General features: G+C 37.4%; 1 protein-coding gene across 6 annotated transcripts in view; it reads left to right on the top strand.

Annotated features, from left to right (window-relative positions):
* Positions 1-22,262, top strand: part of TBC1D1 (TBC1 domain family member 1) — a 114,777-nt gene that overhangs the window by 71,128 nt on the left and 21,387 nt on the right. For 4 of the 6 annotated variants that reach the window (XM_044417732.1, XM_044417736.1, XM_044417731.1 and 1 more), the window contains 9 exons: positions 1,590-1,700; positions 2,876-3,004; positions 4,813-4,899; positions 5,740-6,017; positions 8,536-8,706; positions 10,752-10,871; positions 12,026-12,165; positions 18,682-18,867; positions 21,559-21,720. In XM_044417732.1, the coding sequence (XP_044273667.1) occupies positions 1,590-1,700; positions 2,876-3,004; positions 4,813-4,899; positions 5,740-6,017; positions 8,536-8,706; positions 10,752-10,871; positions 12,026-12,165; positions 18,682-18,867; positions 21,559-21,720 (1,384 nt within the window). The remainder of the gene's footprint in view (positions 1-1,589; positions 1,701-2,875; positions 3,005-4,812; positions 4,900-5,739; positions 6,018-8,535; positions 8,707-10,751; positions 10,872-12,025; positions 12,166-18,681; positions 18,868-21,558; positions 21,721-22,262) is intronic. The other 2 variants (XM_044417733.1, XM_044417734.1) reach the window with 2 other exon arrangements.

Below are 22,262 nucleotides of genomic sequence, written 5' to 3' on the forward strand. Positions count from 1 at the left end.
AATTTCAATTTATAAACATCTGGCAATGGTAAATTTTCATATAGTGGGAGTCTGCAACCTTTTTGGATCTGTGGGCACACTGGGGAATTTGAGAAATGGCAGTGGGAGCCAGAATAAAGTGTCTAATCAGTAGACTGCTGTTTTGGCATCTGCCTGTTTTATCTATGTATCCTAGACCATTGTCTTACTCAGAAGATATATTTGTTTCATGTCTATTAGATACCGCAATATCTCATTAATTATAGATTGTCTTATTCAGGGGTGGTGCAATATACCTTATGCTTCTTTTAAACATATATTTTGGCTATGTCTGGTGGTTGCTTTTTTGGGGTTGGGGTTATTACAAAGATTTTGTACTGGAACAGTCTTTAATATCCACTGATAGACACACTCTCTTAAATTATATACCTGTTTCATGGAAGTCAACAGATGGAAGTGGATATATTCCATAAGCCATTTTACAGGTAAAAGACTGATATTACAAAATTAGAAGTGCCTTCTTTAATGCACTGGGTTTGAGGACCTTACAACACAACTGAAATGCAAACAGGAAACATGTAGATACCAACTCCAAAGGGATCCCCATTTGGATAATTGGTCCACTTACACTTAAATAACATTGTATAAAGACTGTATGCATTTCAAACAGATCCATATACTAAAAAGGACGGGAGGAATGGCAGATGCCATTGGATGTGCCATTGGGTACCATGTTGAGGAGCCCTGTCATAGAATGACCCCATGTTTGTATTATCATTTTACAACCTAGAAATGTGTTAATGTGTTTGGCTTTTAACATTTATTACTGAATTGTTCATTCCTGTTTACAAAAATTAGTTGGACTGAGGGATATGAACAGGAAATACTTATTAAAGCATTTCACTACATGAACTAAAGGAATGATAAAACAAAACTAATGCACAATGCTGGAAAAACTTAGCCTTATCTGATTGATTATTCATTCATTAGGTAGATTTCTTATGTAGACACTGGGAGGTAGAATTACCTTGAAAACTAGTGTCTTAGTATGACAGGCTCTTCGCAGTAAATGATTCAATATAGGCACAGTCAATATATTTGCCAGTATAAAGAGGGCAGTGAAACTAGTTCACTTAGCCCAAGAGGGCTGTCAAATTGCTTTTCTTGCATAACCAGCACCGTTCCCTGCACTCCTACACATGCGCATACCATGCTACATCGCAGGACCCTTGCATGGCCCTACTAAGCTGCTCTGATTCCTGGCCATCCTCTCTTTTGATAAATTCCCAACAGCTGCATTTTTAAATGCTTGTTCAAGGGCAGTTTATTCAATTTTGTTTGATCCTGCTTATATACCCTTTCCGCTCTTCACCTTACATTAACTTATTTACAAAATTAGTTTGTAAATAAAGTCTATGGACTTGTACAGTTTTCTTGTTTCCTTTTTTTTTTAGCCAATTGTATATTTTAGGTTCTGTTGCCATCTAGTGGCAATGTGCTGACAAAGGTTAAGTAAGATAGCACAATTTAGATAGCTACAATACCAATCCTTTTTTCGTTTTCTTCTCCTTCTCCTTCTCTTTCTCCTTTTTGTTTTTCCTGTTTTATAGAAAATAAGGCCAAGAAATGAACAGAAAGAGAATGAATTGATAATCTCTGCTCTGAGACATATATATGAGGACAAACAGAAGGATCACATTCACCTTGCAGAAGCCAAGCAGGTGTGCAATTTTGAATATTATTTTTCATTTCTTATTGATAGAAAATATGTATTATTGCATAATGTGACATTACCTTTTCTAAAAGTAACAGCACCTGAGAAAGTTTTTATACATAAACCTGTGGAATGGTCTTCCTGGGAGGATCGGACTTGTATGCTGCTCCACATAACTTCCTGCACATAGAAAAATAGCATGTACAGATTAGCTTTCAACTAGCAAATGTGTTTATGACAAATAGTTTGAAAAAGCTTTATGAAGTCGACTCACAGCTAAATCTTTACAATGGCTTTGTGCTCCTGATTGGCTTAGATCATATAGTCAACAAGAAGATGCTCTTTTTAAAGTATAGTTGAACTGAAGGAACTACCAGAAAGGGCAGTAGACAAGAACAAATAAGGTGTTTGTGTTGGCCTGTGGCAACATTTTTGCTCTCTCCAGATGCCCCTTTTATTCTAAAAGTTTTCATTTGCAATATATGCTATATTCCAAGGGAAACATTATGCTCATCAAGGCTTGCAGTTGTAGAGGCCTGAAGTGAAAAAGTGGAGGCTGAGAGAATGGGGAAGGGGACATAAGTTGGGTTCCCATGACATGAAAATCCAGCCTGGGCTCCTCTTACCTTTCATGAACAAACCATCATGACTACCCATGGCACGCTCTAGGGTTTGTTCAATCCCTTATGGGTTGCTATGCATCAGAACCCAAGAAAGCAATAAAATGGTGGGTTGTGAGGATGCACTAGCAAGCCATTTGTCAAGAGCAGCAAACAACCCCGATGCTCGTTCTGACTTCACTGTTGACTCTATCAGTGCCACATCCCCTTTAGCAATGCCCAAGTGGCACTTTGAAGCAACTGTTGCTAGTGCACCACACTTCTAAATGTGTGTGCATGCACACGTATGTGCTTGTGTTTTCAACTCCAGAAAATTGTGTTTTTCCTGAGATGTATCCTGGAGAATGAAGCTGATCGGAGGAAATTATTTTTGAAAGAAAAATCAAATGCATGTAACAAATATTTAGCTATTTAGAACTATTTTAGAATGATTAATTCTAACTTCAGAGTGTCCAGTGTCCAGGATTGTATACTAACACATCTTTTCTATAGAATTTTGTTGTTTATCTTTGTTCTCTTTTAAAAAATGAAAACAACTCATTTTGTTATTGTAACTTTCTAGAATGCACAGTCTTCAATAGAGACAGTGGGAAATGAAATGCCAAGCAATACATCCCGGTTCAGACTAGATATGTTGAAGAGCAAGGCTAAAAGGTCGCTAACAGAATCGTTAGAAAGTATATTATCCCGAGTAAGAGTCTTCAGTTTTCTTATCTTGTCTGTCTTGCCTAATTTCCTTTCAGTTGAAATAAGTAGACAAAAAACAGGAATTAGAATTACAAACCTGATTTTAAGTACTATATATTATTATGTTAATTATCCTTCTCTGTACAAATGTTAATATACATCTATTGTCCTCATCTGTAAGTACAACCCATTTTTTATATGTTTTAGCTGCAACATTTGGTGTTAGATGAATAGTTATGATAGTATTACCGTAGACATCTGATAGCTAAATATTATATACTGAAAAGAAGAAAAATTAAACTACGTGTAGAAAAAAAGTGCAGAACCTATTTGCATATCAAAGCTGTGGTCCTGGTGCCTCCACCTTCTGAAATGAGTGAGTGGTTACCAGAGATGTTCCTACATTTGTTGGTACAGATGGTTCCTACAGTTTGGTATCCTCTCCCCAGTAACATTTGTGTGGTGCTTATATTTTTCTCTGTTAGGCACCAACTGAAATATATGTCTTTACCTAAACTTTTGATTTAATCTGTGTTGGCTTTTTGATCTGATTTTTTTATTTTTGGCCAAGTTTCCTCGTTACTTATTTGATACTAGTGAATGGACCTGGTTCTGCACAGGCTGAAAGAGCCCTGATTTTGATACAGTGAGGCCTTCAAACAAAGTTATGCTCTTATCAGAGTTGGACATATTACGTCTGCTCCATTTAGGTAAAGCTGTGCCCACTGACACTGTCTTATGCCATGGTGTACCCCTGAAGGAGGGATCACCTCACTCTGTTCTCCTGAGTTGAATGCTACCCAAAGCAAGAGGGAGAAGCAGCTGTACAACTCCATCCCAGGAGCCACTCCTGTCTGCAGATTCTAAGTGTGTTCACTGTGGGAAGTAACTGAAGAACACTGCACGTTTCCAACACAAAGACCCATTTATATTGATCCAAATTAAGTAATTAAAAAACCTCCCTCATTAAGCATGGCAAATTTCAGGTGTCTTAATTCATGGTTTCCACACTGTGGCACCGGCAGATACATATCATTGTATTTTATTACCAACCAAGGAAGAAGTTTGGGAATATTAATTGTTGGCTAAAATGTTTTAAATAAATGCTTATCAAATGTTCTGTTCTGTAGTTCTTCAAAAAGTTGCTTCAGTAGATGCATTAACTTGTGATGCTGACACTCCAGAATAGATTATTCTTATTTCTTGAAATTTGCAAGATGTTCAGCAGTGTATAAAACAGTTCTCTATAATAATCATAACATCGTTATACTGTCAGAGTCTTCAGACAGGGCTGCATAAAAATAGGAGGCCTTTCTTGGAAAAGTTGTGCTGCAACATAGCTTTAGCACAGCTTTCAGTTCTTTTATTCCCTGGTTTTGCTTTAATCAGAAGTACAATTTTTGTGGCTCAAAAGGGGTGCTCTTTATAATGATAACTGATTTGAGGATATTGCAAATATTAATTGACTCTTTGTTAAATTAGAAAGGAACCAACAATATTGGCCACACAAAACAAGCACTTATCAAAATATTTAGCAGTCATGTTTTGCTAGTTTCCAGTTTCTTACAAATGTCAGTATGAGTGACCTTTCTGAAGGAGATTGTTGTTTCTCATGTGAAGTAAGGCTATTCTTAGTTCACTCAGGAAATTAAATTTAATAATGATCTCAGCACAGTGAGAATCCGTGAGAATCTTTGGGATTGCTTCTTCAGCATTCTTGTAGGGCATGCAACTGTGTGAATTTTCAGATTTCTTTCTATATCTGTACCTCTGCATAATATAACATGTATAACATGATGCTTTTCTTGTTAGGGAAATAAAAGCAAAGGTCTACTGGAAAGTTCTGGAAGCATTGACTTGGAAAGCTCCTTGTCTAGCACACTCAGTACTACAAGTAAGGTAAGTCTCTTGTCCACCAGAAGATAAGCACAATAAGTAATAGCATACAATCTTCTAATATTCTTTCCTGAAATGTAGAATGGCCAAAGGGGCCCCAGGTTTACATCATTAAAGATAATGTTAAATTTTACTTGTCAAGCAAAGATCGTGTTATTTAATCTATCATAAGCTTGCCAATAAGCCTAAGGGCATTGTTAGCCAATTTTCAATACTAGTCCATTCATATCTTTTTAAGTAATTTCCAGCAGATCAGTAAATCAGAAAGAAAATATGAGCTGTATATTTTCCACTTACAAAAACTTTCTTTCTTAGTCACCTGGGTAGGATTCTTATTCATTAAGGACAAGCAACTGATTGCCTATTTTCATGCTTTTAATAAACCATCCAGTGGCATAAGCTTCATTATCTTGACCCCAAGGCTGCAGCTGTGTTTCTCATTATCTCAGATCAGGTGTACTGTTTTGCTTGTACTTTCTACAACAACAGTATTTTGTTCATGTATCAGTTAAGTAATTAAAAAGTCTTAATAAGAATTAAGTTTGAAAAAAGAATGGATTCTGGATAAATACTTCCTGATCTTGCATGCACAAATAACTGGGGAAAGTGTGTGCCTCTTGACTGCAGTATAGCAACTGAAAGGTAGTTCTAGACAACTGCAATATTTTTCTTAGCATGTACAATTGGAACATAGTAATAAATAAAATCTTAATGAAGTTATAAATAAGTTGGTAGTTCTTACAAAGTGCAGCTGGAAGACACATACAGTACTGAGAAGAACAAGTTTATGACTTGTTCTATCTTGTGTGTTTTTATGTGCATTTTTATTTTTTACGTTGAAAGGAAACGTCACTATGTGAACGAGAAGATCTTGCTCCCCCAGAAAGTCCTCTGAAGGCAAATGGATCAGTAGGCAATCTTTCAAGTGAGCCCCAAAGCCCATCCCCTGAACAGGCTGCAAAATCAGCCCAACAGGGCTTTAGACGGCGAGCCAATACCCTGAGCCATGTGCCAACGGACAGCCAGGAGTCCTCAGAATTTACTGATGCATCTCCATCTGTTCCCCAAAAGAAACTTATGAGGTACCATTCTGTGAGCACAGAGACTCCTCACCAGCAAAAGTAAGACTAGCTTTAAAGTAAGATGCAATCTGGGAAAAGTTTTGGGGGGAAATGTTTTAACTTCTTACCACTGTATGGGAAAGGTACATTTTCAGTGAGCCACGGCATGGACTTAAATTTTTAAATTCTCAGACAATATTACAAAGTGTATTTCCACATTTATGAATGAAACCTATAAAGGGGTTCCTTTTTGATTGGGTTAGTAAGCAAGCCCCAATTATGCCTTTGGACACTTAGGTAACATCAGTACCACCACTCAGTGGGAACTGTGACTCAAGTCTTACATTTAGAGAAATAGTCATATTGATACATACCAGGGGATAGGATTCAAGCATGGGCTGCTGTACTTGCACATGTTTTCCTGTTGTGTTTGCTGAAGGGAATGCCTGTGGCCAGAATGTACATAGGGGATTTTCCTTCCAGGAAGAGAATGAGCTTTGGATGATACCCACAGAAATGGAGACTAAATATCTGGCTATTTATTTGCTAGTGTAGTTTATAAAAGAGGCATAATGTATATATCACTTTGTCTACTGATAGAGATCTGATCCCTGTCCTATTTTACCTTCCTGCATGGTACTTGACTGGAGTTCATTTACTTTTAATGGAACATCTCTTGTTCCTCTTGTGCCAGTTTTCTTCATATATTTACTTTTTAAACATTGGCATGTGCAGCCCTAAATTCTTGATAATTCCCCCCTCTCACCTTCTTCTTTTCTCTGACCTCCTCCATAATGTGCATTTGCCTGAAATTCTTTGCTTTGCTAGGAAATAAACGATCAGAAACTGGAATTTGTGCCAAATCGGTTTTTCCTGCAGTGCATAGCAGGGTAAAACAAAAGAGTCTTGCCTCAGATACAGTGCTTGTTTTCTGGCAGAAAGAAGAGGAAGAGTGAAAGAAAGAAATTTCATTTCCTTGTCCTTTCCTTGAACCTTGTGTTTGTTTATTTCTAGAGGGCTTTAGCATTACACTTATAGACTGGCAAATTGTTGGTCAGATTTTGTGTAATGCTTTTCCAGTTTGTTGCTGCCTGCTCAGTCAAACTGAGGGTCTTTTGCAGATTTCATCTTTGACTTCAACTTTGCTGAATCCAAAAAATCTTTATAGGACATTATGCTGAGCTTTGTCAAACAATTACAGGGAGAGAAAACAATGGTTTGTCGTAAATGATACTGAGAAAAGCACTGGTTTATGTTCTTAGCTTTGTACGAATCTAAGGACTTCCAGTATGCCAGCACATACATTTAAAATATCCATTCCTTTTAACCTCAGTTCTGCACACCCTAAAGAGAATTGCATCACTGTAGGTATCATTGTGACATCCCCCTCTGTCTAGAATAGTAATTTTTTTAAATGTAAATTCTAAATATGGTAAATTTGAAGTTGAATTGAAGCTAAATGGCTGTGGTTCCAATAATTTGTTCATATAATTAGGTTACTGCAATAATTCAAAAATTCACATGGCAACTTCCTAGCTCCCATTTCAGTTCCTCAGCATAACACTAGAAATATATTCCTAGAGAGAACCTTTGAATATTGTAAAATGTTTTGTGTGGGATGTGCTAACCCTGAACTGATTCAGGCTAGTTTAGACAGATTTGGGATATGTCTAAAATCTGAACTCCTCTCAAGGGGACTAAATTCACATCTGAACACTCTGGAGGGACACCATAACCAGGCAGTGTTACTCCAATATAAGAAAAACTCTGGGATAGGTGGTGTGGTTTTGCATGTGGCAGCTCTGGCTTCTAAACATGATGGAGCTAGATGACGTTCAGATTAGTCTAAGCTAAATTGTATTGCTTTTTGAACTGAGAAATTCCTTCTCAGCTGAATGTTATGGCTGGTGCACAACCTTAGCTTTAGAGATCCTTTCTCTCTGCATACAACATCAGTGAAGCAGTTGCTACATTATTATCTGGTCTCTATCAATGCTGATGGTATATGCATGGAAATTTACATATTGTAACCCTGGAAATAAATAGCTGTCGATATTGCAGAGTCTGATTTGGGTTAGAAATTTGAGCAGCAGAAATCAGCAGCCCATCATTTCTGTGTTATATACAAAGCTTTCCTAAAGTGTTGGAAACCAAACTCCTGTTGCTCTCTGGGAGGTTGAGAAAGGAGGCCATGTCAGATTAGACTCCTTCCATACATCTGGAAAAATGAAACAGTACAGCAGCTTTATGTGTTTACTTGCTCATTGATCTTGTCTACATTCTACATACTTTGTTTTCTATGAGAGTCCGTTGAAAGAGAGAGTTTGAGTTAGACCAAGCCCACAACAGGGACACATTTCAGGGAAAGAATACTTCCTGACATGTTCCATGGTGCCTTTGACTGTGCTGTTTCCAAGCATATAGATAGCATTATTGACACAGTGATGTAGATTATCTTTTTTATTTTAACTCTCTGTCCTTTTCTTTGATTTATCAGATTTCTTTTAATTTCCTTACCTTTCTTTTAATCTTCCCTGCTGGAACTCTCCCTGTAAATTTTGAACACATCTGCCAACAGCTCTAAAACTTCTTCAGATCAGTCACCACAACCAGCTGATCAGTCACCATCAGCTCCTCCTCCACCTCCTCCTCCAGCTCGTCTTAATCCCTCAGCCTCCTCACCCAATTTATTAAAACATCTTAGGCATAATTCAAGTGGAGAACAAAGCAGGCGTGCTGTACCAATGAGGTGAGAGAAGAGATGTATGGCATTTGTTTATGGTTGGAAGTAAATCAGTTTGTAAGCATATGTCTCTACCTTACATGTTGCAAAAGAAAATAAAGGTCAAACTTTCAAACGTTACTAGCCCACAAAAAACATATACCAGTCCACTACTCCACACATAGCTATCAGTGTTTTGAAGCCTAAAAAGAAAAAAAGAACCGTTTTTGTTAAATCTTAATTGGTAAATAGCCTGGAAGCAACTATTATCCTACCTGGACAAACAAGCAAGTGGCTCTTTTTAAACTCAGTGAACATTTAAATCATAAAAATCACCTGTTACCCTATGGAAGATAAACTACCTTCTGGCTGCAATTAGGTTGTCACCCTGTCCCCCAGCACATGATGTGGAAAACTAGCATAATTTTTCTTTTTTACTGCACAGGAATTTAGCAATCCCATTTAATTTGTTCCTTAGACAATTAGAAAAAATCAGGAAATAAGGTTTTAACATGGGGAGCAAAACTCCATTAAAACAGTGAGTGATTTCAGACATTCTGTTCTCCATTCCATGGTTTCAAGGATTGGGAATGAGCTGTGTGTACATATAAACCTGGTCCATGTGTCCCAGTAAGCCACTCTAAGTTCATTCACCTGCTGAACTTGAGAATGTATGTTGAGCACCATTTTTAATATGCAAGTAGCATATCACTGGTTGTTCTTGGGTTATCTGAGGGTTGTTTCCATGACTCTACAAGCTACAACACCCCTTGCATATCAGAATGGTGGCTGGCAGACATCTTCGAGTCTGATGGGTGAATGGTGACTTAGCATGGTATGCAAACCAGCCCAGTTTCTCAATTCCTTTCTCCCCTAGTATGCTTACATTAATAGAACACTGTGATTTGTCAAACTAACAAACTGCTGTCCTTCCAAACTATAGTTTTGAAAGATCAGAGCATATTATATATAAATACAGGCAATATTTTAATTTAGTTTATTAACACATAATTTCCAGCTATTTGAAACGTGACAATTGAATTGCTTGGAAAACACTTTCTTCTGTAGATTGTCATGTGTGCATATGCAGTGAAACAGACAGATGCAGTCCTCAGAAGCATAGGCAGCACATAATTTATGCTTTTTCTGCCATGAATTTGGCTTTTCACATATCGTTTGAAGATGTCTTCATTTATGCAGAAGTAACCAACAGTTTTCATAGTCTTTGAAAGGTGATTATATGAGAGTTGAGGAATGGGGTTGATATTTCTCTCTTGGAAGTACATGAATTCCTGCAATGTAGCCTTCCCCAAACTAGTAGTCTTCTGATGTGTTGGACTATAGCTACCAAGATCCATTGGGATAGCATGGATAAGCTGTGAGTCCTGAGAGTGGTAGAAGGGTGTCAGGGTGGGAGAGGACTGCTGTAATGGCTCCATCATCTGCTTCCATTCTGCTTTATTGTGTTACTGCAAAGTAATGTGCATAAGTATGCACCAGATGAAGCATTTGCATGGCCACTTCACCATGCATCCAGAAAAGTAAAAAAGTTAAGATTCATTTATTCAGTGTGCATCTTTGTCATATGCATATGGCCATACAAATCTGCCCTAAAACCTCTTCATTTAAGTATGTTATTTTCCAGTCTTAAATATATATTTTAAAAAATTATTCTTGGAAAGTGACGACAGTAGTGCTTTTCTTGCTACACCTTTTCTTTTGTTTTATAAGATCACCTGAAAAGGAAGTGTGGTGCCCCCTTACCTTTCTAAGTAGCAATGAAAAGCCAAATCTGTTCCCCTGATCTCCCATTCACCATTTTAAAAATCAGAACAATGAGGTTTCATGTTCTCCGATACATTGGAAATAAAGCTTAAATTGGTAGCCTACAGAACAAACTATATAATGCCTTGCAGTGTTATTCTTTGATTTTTTGTTATTTGCTTTTAACACCTACAAGTATGTTTTTTTTCCTGGTTTGATACTGACTCCTTTGTGTTTTGTGTTTTTAATTTTACTTGGCACACCTCTTCTTCCTCATTCTGAATTGCCCCTTTCAACTACACTCTCAGCACCTCCTACCGTTCTGCTCTACGGAAAAAGCTTCATTCTTCCTCTTCTGTGCCAAACTTCTTAAAATTTCTGGCTCCTGTAGATGAAAATAACACTTCTGACTTTAGGAACACAAAAAGGTAGGGGTCTTTTCCTGAAGCTAAATAATCTTTAATTCAGATGCATTGTTTGTCTCTGATAAAACAGGCTTCAACTAAAGTTCTTGAAATTACTGTTGTTCAAGTTTAATTGTTGAGATAACGTAGGGCATTTCATCGAAAATTAAAGCTATTTCACTTCATTGTAGCTTATTTATAAATATCAATTATATAATTATAAATATAAACAAAATGAATCCATGGATCACCCAATTTTTTATGAGATGTATTAGTAACATCAGCTTCAAACCTCATGAAAGAGCTTTTGTGAGATGAAATTTATTAGAGTATAAACTTTGCATTCTATCAAGTAATACAGGAACTTCTCCCCACCAGCTGTGGATTCGTGGTATTTCTTTAAGGGCCAAACCACTCATTTCATTACTTTTGGTTTTCTTTAAAATATTTTTAATGTTGCCACATATATTTTGAAGAGGAAGCAGCCATGGAGCCTCAGTTCAGTGCCATACTTGTGATTTAGAGAAGACCAGAGCCCCCACAGCTGCAATTTGTTCCTAAAAGTGTTGTTTACAGTAAATAACTCTAGGGGCAAAGAGGAAGATTTGTGGCAGGGAGTTTCTGATCTGCACTGAGCACATGCAGCTCTGCAGCTGCTCTCCCTTCAGACAAAAAGTGGCAGTATCTTTTTTTTTTTTACAAGAAACAGGAGTAATATAATATCATTTGGTTCAAAACATGACTGACAGAAAATACAATACTGGGGGAAAGATTGTGCTTTGAGAAAGAATTTACAAAAGGAGCTCGAAAAGGAGAAAGTTTAGGGAAAGGCCCCTCACTTTTCTAGGAGACTATCTTATGCCTCATACCAATGCTTCAAGTGCTTGGTATTTTTTCAGTGAGGATGCCCGGGCACAAGGTGCAAAGGCTTCTGTGGGTTCTTTTTGTCATAGGAACTCTCAGTGAAGGGGTAGCAGTAGCAATTCGTCTCAGTTGACCTGTAACTTGAAAAAAGAGTTGCATTTCTTATATTTTATCTGCAGTTTGTGGCTGTGCATATGTGGAGGATTTGTATTTAGTTTTGTATTTCATTCTATTTAATTGTAAAACGCTGCAATTACCTCATTTTGCAATTATTACTAAAAAGATAAATGCGATTTCCACACTTCTCACTTCAGTGACTACAAGCCCAAGTCAAGGGAAGTAAATTCTGTCCACGAAAGCCCTGTGAGGACTCGACGGCATTCATGGAGACAACAGATATTCCTGAGAGTGGCAACACCACAGAAAGGATGTGATTCTCCAAGTTGGCATGATGGTAAAGGCCTTGTTTAGATAAAGAATTTGCCTGATGTATTCTCTAGATGAAGTCTTGGATTTTTTTTTTCATTGCATAGCTCACATGAGTGATACCGGTTTTTTCATGTTTTCCATAAAATGGAAAGCAATATATGAAGGACCATAACATTAAATCCAGCTTTGGAAGTCCATTTACACAGTGGGATTTTCTCTCTTTCACTTTCCCATTGTAGTTCTCTACACCATTCAGAAATCTGCTCTGGGAATTTAACCGTCTCCTAGAGCAGGTTGTAAAGACATGCAGGATGGGGGAAATTACCCTCATTCCAGTTCCACTTAAATAGTGGTTCCCATCAGTAGAATAGCATGGGTACAATCCATATATTTCTGCAACTCATTATAAATTATATCTGTGAAATGCTCCATTTGCTGTAACCTTTCCTAATTTTGCTTATGTTCATGTTTAATAAACTTCACAGTGGCCATATTCCATCATTCCCTTGATCACTCATTGGCATTTCAGCTTTTTCTAGTGCTTTGCCAAACCTACCTTTGCTTCTAAAGTTTCTAGGCTTAGGATTTGTAAAAAGTGTTTAAAATAGTAGCCTTATCACTACAGTATCAATCTTCTATTGTATATGGTAATTTCATAATTAACCAACACAAAATCTTAATTGCAGTTCTCAGTTAAATTACATCTATAGTAAAAGTATAAAATGTACTGTAGCAGTAACTTTTTATGTAATTTCTTTCATATCCTGATTGTTGGGATTACCATAAACACAATTCCATTATTGCCGAACTGAACATATCCTACGATTCAGAGTCCTGAGTACCACAAGAGTCAGAAGAGCCTATAAATGGACCTTACCTGGTCTGAATGAAATCTTTCCAAACTGAAGATATATGGATTAATATGTCAGCACTTATGAACATATGTTTACCACATGGAAAGTGCCTCTATGGTACTTTAGAAACATAGGGGCCCATAGTCATTAGAGCAGGTCACCAGGTAGCTATTTACTGGTTTACTACTGTCAGGAATATCTGATGATGATATGAAAACTCATTCTGGTGATGCTGATGGTTATATATTCCATTATATATTCTGAATGGAACAGCTGCCCAACACAGGTTGTTTCCGGAAGTTTCTGTTACATAAGTTCTCTGTCATTTCCTTTAATTCATTGATCATGATGGATAACTTGAAATACTTCTTGGTTTTAGCTTTTTTTTTCTCTAAAGGAAGACACTGCACAGGTTTGCACAACAGAACAAGCCGCCCTGTGAATAAACTACACAGTGTGGGTTGTTCATGAAACAATCCACAGTGTGCCTGACAGATGATCAGACTCACCATCGAGTTACTCCCTGCCCCCACTTAATGAAAAACTTATTAATATACAGGGTTTTATAAACAGGTTTTGCTAAAAGAGCTGTTAACCAGTTGCATAAATCAAAGTAATGATCCCTCCCCTCTGTCAGAGTAGTTTCGGCCCATGTGAAGAGTTGATTTTAAACAGAGAAGGACCCTTCTCCATTCCTTTTCCCAGAGTCTTGAATCCATCTCCAAGTAGCTCTCACAGCTTGTGGCCAAACCATAGGAGCATTGAGACTTACATATCTGTCTTGTTTGGCCTGGCACTGCCTCATTATCTATGAATTCACTCTCTGCCTCCTTTTGCTCTGTAGTGCCTCCTCCCTCTGTGTCCAAGATAGTCTGATTCTCCATCTCTGCCTAACCAATTTCGCTTCTTAACCTTGACTGTACAGAGTCACCTGCCAAATACTACCTTTCTGCCCCATTTATCTCACATTCTGAATCTGCTGACAGCCACTGACACCTTCTCCAAATTACCCAGATGGCACACTGGAAGGTTGTCACTGGTTTACCATTTTAGTTTTGTACCCCTTTGTACATTTTGCACTGGTTTACCATTTTATAGGTGTTGTACAATGTTTTCATAGGGATTTTTAAAATGAGTCAGCCTTGCTCAAGTGTGGAGATGCGAACTTGTACAGGCCTAAAATGGGAAGCTTCACCTGGGCAATGTTCTGGCAAGTGTCTCCTATCAGCAGGCACTGGGCACTGATCCAGAGTGACTACAAATAGGGTTATTATTTTTTAAAAAGTTTTTAAAATGTATTTATTTTGTTGTTCTATTGCCCAATAGCCAACACTGCCTTGGTGGTTAACACAGCTTTTTTATTTAAACACACATACACACACAAGATAAAATTAGCCTAAAACAGCAAACAACTTTCTTTCCTGACAGCTGTCAAAAAGTGAGTTATTAAGGGAAAGTAAAGTCATACATGTTCTTTGTTTGAAAAAAAAGGAATGGCCAGTAGACGATCCTCTTCATGGCAAGATTCTCTAGCTTTTTGGCTGGACCTTTCTCTTCTCAGTGTTTTTGTGTTTTACCTCTTTCTGAGATTCTAGAGGTATTCCAGACCTACTCAGGAAGGTAGAAAGTTGCTATCCACCTCTTTACAGGTACATGGAGTTTTGAGAGTGTCAGAACTTAAATTTCCTTTTAAAACAGGTTTTTTGACAGAGCTACCAAAGTTTTATTGACCAGGATGCAGGTAGAGCTAAGTGGGGGCATGCTAGAGATTTGTTAAGGATATTGAAGCTAAGCAGGTCTGGGGTGGCCTGAGCTTGGAGGGGAAACCACCTAGGAACCACATGTAGCCACCTTGAGTTCCTGAATGGGAAAAAGATGTGTTATAAATGTAATAGATAAATAAATATTTGTTAAAAATGGATGGAGCTTTGTTTTTCTATATTTTTAAAAATTCCAGAAACCAGGGTCTCTGAGTAAAATTTACTGGCAATAGATTCAGTATATACCAAATATAATATAATAAAATTTACTACTAAAAGCAGTGGTGATGACACTGGATTTATGAGATGTAAAAAATAATGCCAGATTGATCTGTCAGTGATTGTGCTCTAGTTGTGGATGTTAGTTACTAAGGGAAATCAAAGAGGAAAGCCTGTTGCTTTGTTTTTGTGGGGTTGACTGAGCACATCTGGCAGTGGGACTCTCGGTCTGATTCGGCAGGGCTATTCTTATGTATTCTAAATACAAGGACGTTTTAAAAGCAGTTTCTCATGGAAGAAGTCTGTTGCATCAGTCAAAATATGAGGCATCTTGTACGTCTGGCTTGTAGTAGCTCTGTTTCCACCCACTGACCTCAAGCAGTAAGATGACAAATAGTCAAGAAAAAAACAGGGAGACAGACAGATTTGGGAAAGATAAGGTATGGAGTTTTCAATTAATTTCATCAGTTGCATTTGAGACAAACATTTTGATGCGTTTTGTGAATGTGAGCCTCTGAGGTCTTATTAACATCCTGGCATTTTCACCTACAGTCTTTTCTTTCTTTTAAGCTGATTTACAGTGAGTTTGACACCAAATACTAGAACATCACAATTTCTGAAAAGAAAATGGTGATCATTGAATTGTTCTCTCACTTTTTATCATGTACACCAGATGGCACTGTTTCGCCTACTGGTGATTCTAGAGAATTAAGATTGCTTAGTTTTATTCCCATGTGTTAAAGTCAAATGAATTATTCTTTTCTAGTAGTGGGAATGGATTGGTGTTAAGTCCACAGTTTGAGGACTTAGTTGGGAGGAAAGGAAACACAAATTATCAAATACTGACACTTACTGGAAATCTATTTAGAATCAGAGATACCTATATGTACACGCAGAATGGGTGATGCCTGATTTTTGTCTTCCAGCAGAAACTTCTTGCATTATATAGTTTCAGAGGACACCTTGCCCTTTCAGAAAATGTGTGTGTATGCAGGGGCACTGCATATATGTGCAGAACAAAGGGTGCAGACCACTGAATTAGATACCATCAGCCATAGTATGTTTCTAGGGTGTTCAGCTAGTATAGTTCTTGTGAGAGATTGTGTTGAAGGTGTTCCATTCTTACTTGGCTCAGCACTCCCAAAAGGTTGTGTTGGGGAACTACTGCTCAACGCCATAGCCTCTGGCCTCAGAGATCCATTTTATTTCCCCATGCTGTTTAACAGATACATGAAACCACTGGGAGAGGTCATTCAGAGTTTTGGAGTCAGGTCTCAGTGTAATGCTAATGGTACTCAGCAATATCTCTCTTTGTCAGCTAATACCAGGGAGGCTTTGGCAGTCCTGAACCCTTTGCCTGAATGCAGTGATGGATTAGCTGTGGATAGCAAGCTGGGACTATAATATACGGAAGACCACTTTCACCCTTAATGAGCCGGCCTACAGTCTGCACTGTCAAAGGAAGTTAGGTTGGCAGTACCCCATGTATGGAATTCTCTCTCAGATGAAATTAGGCAGGCTCCTTCCTTGTTTAGTGTTAGGCAAACTGTTCAACCTTTATTGTTCCAGAGGGCTTGGTATTTGAAATACATTAGTTTACATTCTGTTTTAAAAAATCCTTCCTTGCTCTCAGTGTGGCTGTTGGTGATGTTTCAATGTTTTTCATGTCTTTTTAAAGTTTAATATTTTTACATATAACATTATATTGTTATATTTTGACTTTTTTCCAACTTTTGGAATGGCTTTCACTGTAACTCACCTTAAGAGTTCTATTTGGTCTGAAAAGTAATTCATAAATGAATGTGTGGGGGGGAATAATTGAGAATAAGTTTGCTAAATTCTGTATAAGAGCTACATCTTTTAGACATCTTAATTTAAATGACTTACACATTTCAGCTACCACACAATATAGCCATTGTTAAATGTATAGATTTTTCTAAAGTGAATTATACATGCTTAAGCTATTTTTATTGGTCTGCTTGCTCTACTGTTTTTGCTCAATTTTTGTGCTCACAATAAAATACTGTACTCATTTTTCAAGTTGGGAACTAAAGCTATCATATATTATTTCTTACATTAATTTCCATATACAAATCAATCCTCAAATGCTTACATTTGATTCCTAACATCATATGAAAGTACAATGGGTACTTGCTCAATGTATATCATTAGTATTTCCAAGCAGGTAATCCATATGATAGTTGTCTGGATATACAGTATAGGAAAGAGAACTAAAATCTGTAGACAGATGTACGCAAAGCCCAAGTTAGTTCATATTGGAAATCACAAAGCTAGAATTTTCCAGAATTGGTCTTATTGGTCTCATGCAGACCTTTAGTAAAACATGACTATCAGTATGAAGAGTTGCAATCAGAATTTGCATAACGTACCTTGGCCTCTACAGCATGTAAATTCTGTGCCTTTATATATGGTAGCATCAGTTTTCAGAGCTCTGATGACAAGGAATTATTTATTTGGAATCAGGTAAAAGATAGGATTCTGCTTAATAATTTCCACCTTGGGACTTTCATTTACTTGGAGAAAAATGTATTGCTTTTAGAAGGGAAAAAAATAAAAATCATTTTTTCTAACTTTGTTCCAAGGAACTTCACAACTTCTTCCACATACTCAACAGGGCTCCTGGACAGTGTTCTGTAACCAAAAAGGAGGGCACATGCCTGTGCATGGCTAGACAGAAAAATGTTCTCAAACTCACTACATGACTCAGCAAATGTTTCTGTCTAAACATGGATAGGATTGCACCTTAAAATTCCTAATACCTAGGTCAATTTTATTTCTTTCCATCAACCATGTTTAAATATTCTATTGTGCAAAGCTGCTGAGTCAAACTTGCAATAATACATTTACATTTATATTTCCATATCTTCATTTCATGATTTTTTATGAGGGGCAAGACATGAAAAGGAACCATAGCTCAGTGGTAGTGCATGAAGTTAAAAGAGCAAGGTACCAAGTGATAAGAAAGACCTCTAACTGAAACCCCAGAGATTTGGGCAAATAACATAACGAGGTATAAGCCTTGGTACATGTTACATACCTCAGCATTAAGAGTTCAGGAACACCAGTTACAGCCTTGAAATCCCCTTTCTGAATGTGCTGAAAGGCTTTCTATTTGTATAGAGTAGAAGGTTTCCAGAATGGTTTTTCCAGTAGCAGTCTGTGTTTTCTGACATCAGTAAACTATTAAAAATGCTAACCAAGCTAGCTGAAGTAAGTTTTCTAAAGCAAATTCAGAAAAAGAAGGCTCACTTCTGCAATGTCACATCATCATCATTCATTTCTATGCCACCCATAGCCAAATATGTATGTGTTCCTATTCACAAGGTACAGAAAGAGAACAAGTTTAGGTAGAGATGTTTATTTACTAATTTCCTTTGTGTTAGCTGAATTCACTGCTTTGGTGGGTGAACTTGATTTTCACTGGATTTTGGACTGATTGTGAACTGGTATAGATTATACAGTCATCATGAACTTCACCTGTCAGATGCCTCTTTAAAATAGGCATGTTGTGTTCATCAACAACATGTAAGTTACATTATAGGGACTGTGCTTAACTTACAGATTTTTTTTCCTCCAAAAGCATTTAAGAAATAGAGATAATAAATGCTATGTTGGGGGGGGGTGATCTAGAAATCCAAAAAAAATGGGGCTTTTGAATCTTCCTCCTTATTTTGTTCCCTTATTAAGACTACTCTGAGTTGGGAGAACTTCCTCCTAGATCACCACTGCAACCAGTTTGTGAAGATGGCCCCTTTAGGACAGTAAAAGAAGAAAGGAAAAGAACATCCAAGGAACTTCGGGAACTGTGGCAGAAGGCCATTCTTCAACAGATACTACTACTTAGGATGGAAAAGGAAAATCAGAAATTGCAAGGCGAGTAGATTACTAGATCAAAAACCTGACCATTACCATTTTGTCAAGGGCTTCTGTGAGTTGAAATTCAAAATATCTGGAGATTGACTTGCAGTTCAGGCCTGGTCTAGAGACATTGTACATACCATTACCTTGTGTTTGTTCAGAATTCCTTTTTCCCAGTAACTGCTCATGTTTGTGTTCCCTCTTCTGCTGCACTTTACCCATAGTTTGTTTGCTTTATCTTAATAGCTTCTTTGCTTGTTTTATCAATGGCAGTTCTTAGTCTGGTTCCTGGAAGTGCTGATAATGTGCACAAATCCTATTTTCTTTGAACTATGTCTTTGATATATTTGTATTCACCTGTTTATGTTTAAAGTAATGGTCATCTAGGTATCTGTTAACTTCCCATTCAGTCTTTCTGAGTAAATTCTTAAGGAGTTGTCCTTGCACTTTAATCCATTTGACAGATACTGGCTTTAACTAGACTCACTGGTGGACATTGCATGTCACCCTATTTTCATTGCATTAGGAACACTTTTTTCAATCCATCCCAGAACATGTCTCCTTTGTATACCAGATGCATGACTAAAGTATAATTCATGAAAAAGGAAACATGGAAAGTTGATAAAGGTACACAATCCCTCCACAATTTCCCCTCCACAATGTACCCTTTCGGCATCTTCTGTGGCTGTTCAAAGCAATCATCTGGGCTTCTGTGCAATATTTTTTCCCTTCACTTCATAGCCCTAGTCAAATTATGTAGGATGGTGAAGTTAGCAAGATGATGCCATGCAGTAGCATTCAAAATGTGCTGCATATTATCATCATTGAGTTCAAACACTGCTCTTGTTCAGACAAAGGAGTAGGGAGAAGATAGCCTAAAAACTAGGTGGCTTTAATTTCTTCTAGTCCTGCTTTGTGAAACTGTAGGGCAATACAGCAAAAGGGAGAAGAATTGCCTATGTAGTGCAGGAATTCTGTGGCACTGCTTTGTTGCAAAGATGCAGTGCAGGAAGAGAAGGAAGCATCTCCTGTTGCATAGGCAATGGGTGGAGACATTTCCTTTTTCCTCACCATGTACATGTGTAACCCCTATTAGCAATCACCCCATCTAGCAGTGCTAGATTTCCTAGTAATGAAGGGACCAGTAACAAAAGGCTCTCATGCCTGAAAGTGTATGAAGAGAAATCTAAAAATTAAACAAGGAGGTAATTGTACATGCTGCCTTTTCATTGCAGTACACAAAACACCACAGTACACAAAACTGTGAAAAAAGAATAACCTGACAAATCATAAACAGTTACACTGAGTGCTGGAAAAGCTGGTGTGAGGACAAGCCCTCATGGTTCAAGTGGCACAGAGGCATCTCCAGTGTAAGTGAAACAAGAAGGAATCAGAACTCCTGCAAGATATTTCAGGAGCTGTTCTGACTTTATGAATTATGCTCTTACCCCAAATTATTTTGTCACAATCAAGCTCAGAGGAAGAAATCCTGATTCTTGGCTTACACAAGCTCTTCCATATGAAAATATAGTGTGCTATTTTGAAGAAATGGGTAAAAGTAAAAAAGAGGTATTCTTCATTTTATAACATGAAATTACAGTGGAGGACTGAGCTATCCAAGACTGTACTTTCCTGTGGATTGTCTCATTACTGTAATAAATGAGAGTGTTGTTTTGGTGATGCATTATACTGTTAAATCATCAAAGTGACAGTATTCTTATGATGTATTGGCCTAGTATATCCCAAGAATGACAGTGTGCTGTGAATGTATTGTCACAGCAAAGGCTTGTTGTCCATATATCAAACCAGGCATATTAAAGGGGTAATGTGATGTGATGCATTATTTTTAGAATGTAGTCCTAATTTATGCTCAATAGTTCAAGCAACATTTAATGCTGCCCTTTCAAGGCTAGAGGAACAGTGCTTTAACTTTTCTTGCCTTCTTTCCATCTCCATTTGTCTTGGTTCTTGTGCTCCAATTTCTCTATGTAGAGTTTGGTAGGTGGTAATCCCCAGTGTCTTTCTTCTTCAAAAAATGGAATCATTTCTATCCTCCAGGGTGAAGGAACCTTGTGGTAGTTGCCCAAGAGATCTCCTGGCTTTTAGCAGCATAGCTTGCACAAGAAAAAGCCCAGCAGCTAAGATAGGGAAGTCTTTTATGATTCAGAATGGCTTTCACTGCATAATCCTACCTTTTTACCTTTTGCATTTAAGCCTGACCTCACTCAGGCCCTGCCCACATGCTACATCTGCAGTAACACTGACAGTATATGCCTTGTCTGGATCAGCTGCCAACATCGCTGCACAATGCCCCATTTTAGAGATGAACACCATGTTCAGCTCAAAAGTAATGCCAAGCATCATACCTATAACCATTTTCCACATTTCAACATCAACAGCAATGAATGATTTCAATACTTACATGCAGTGAACTGCTAGCAAGGAAATATCTCACGATGACATTTTTTTCCCAGTGTCCATTATGAGGCATTCTGAGGAGTGGCCCATGGAATATGAATCAGAAGCATTGTCATATTTCTTTATTATTTTTTCCTTTTCAGAGCTGCTGAAATGCACTTGCCTTTTTCCCCCCCTTTCCCCCATCATGGTTCATTGAGGTAATGTTTTCAGGGAACTGTCTTAAATAACTGCTTAAGAGCACTTTATACTGGTTATCATTAATTTGGGTATCTTCATTATTTTTAGCTTCTGAAAACAATCTTCTAAATAAACGTCTAAAGCTTGATTATGAAGAAATCACTCCATGCCTTAAAGAAGTAACATTGGTCTGGGAAAAAATGTTGACAACGCCGGGAAAGTCGAAGATGAAATTTGACATGGAAAAAATACATTCTGCTGTTGGAAAAGGTGAAGCTTTAATTATTGTAAGATGCAGATCTATATACATATTGTTAGAAACTGAACTCTTATGATTTGTATTTAAATAATGGGGTAATTGATTATATAAATATTGTTGTTATGCAGTGTTGCTGGAATATACTTTAGTATAGAAGTTGACCATACTTAACATACACAAAATAATTCTTAATTGGTGTTACAAAAGACTTGGTATATCATAGTGGCTAAGAACCTGAGCTACAAATTTGGAACTCCCCAGTTTGAATCTCATTTCTGCTATTAATTCATTAGGTGGCCTTTCTGAAAAGGACTGTTCTGAGGAATGCAACTAGATAATAATGCATGTGAGATACTTGGAAATAGAAGGGGCAATTCACATCATAAAAAGCTTTATTGTTGTAGTTATTTATACAGAAAGCAGGACTGATTATTCAGGAAAATGTATATAGTGTTAACATATACACCATTTTATTTGCTTTAAAAAACCAGTAAATTCAGTTAAACTGAGATCAGTGGTTTGAGCTAAAGTCTGGACATGATATATTGCATTC

Source organism: Varanus komodoensis, unplaced genomic scaffold (assembly GCF_004798865.1).
Source record: "Varanus komodoensis strain SLA01 unplaced genomic scaffold, ASM479886v1 scaffold9, whole genome shotgun sequence".
Taxonomy (NCBI): Eukaryota; Metazoa; Chordata; class Lepidosauria; order Squamata; family Varanidae; genus Varanus; species Varanus komodoensis.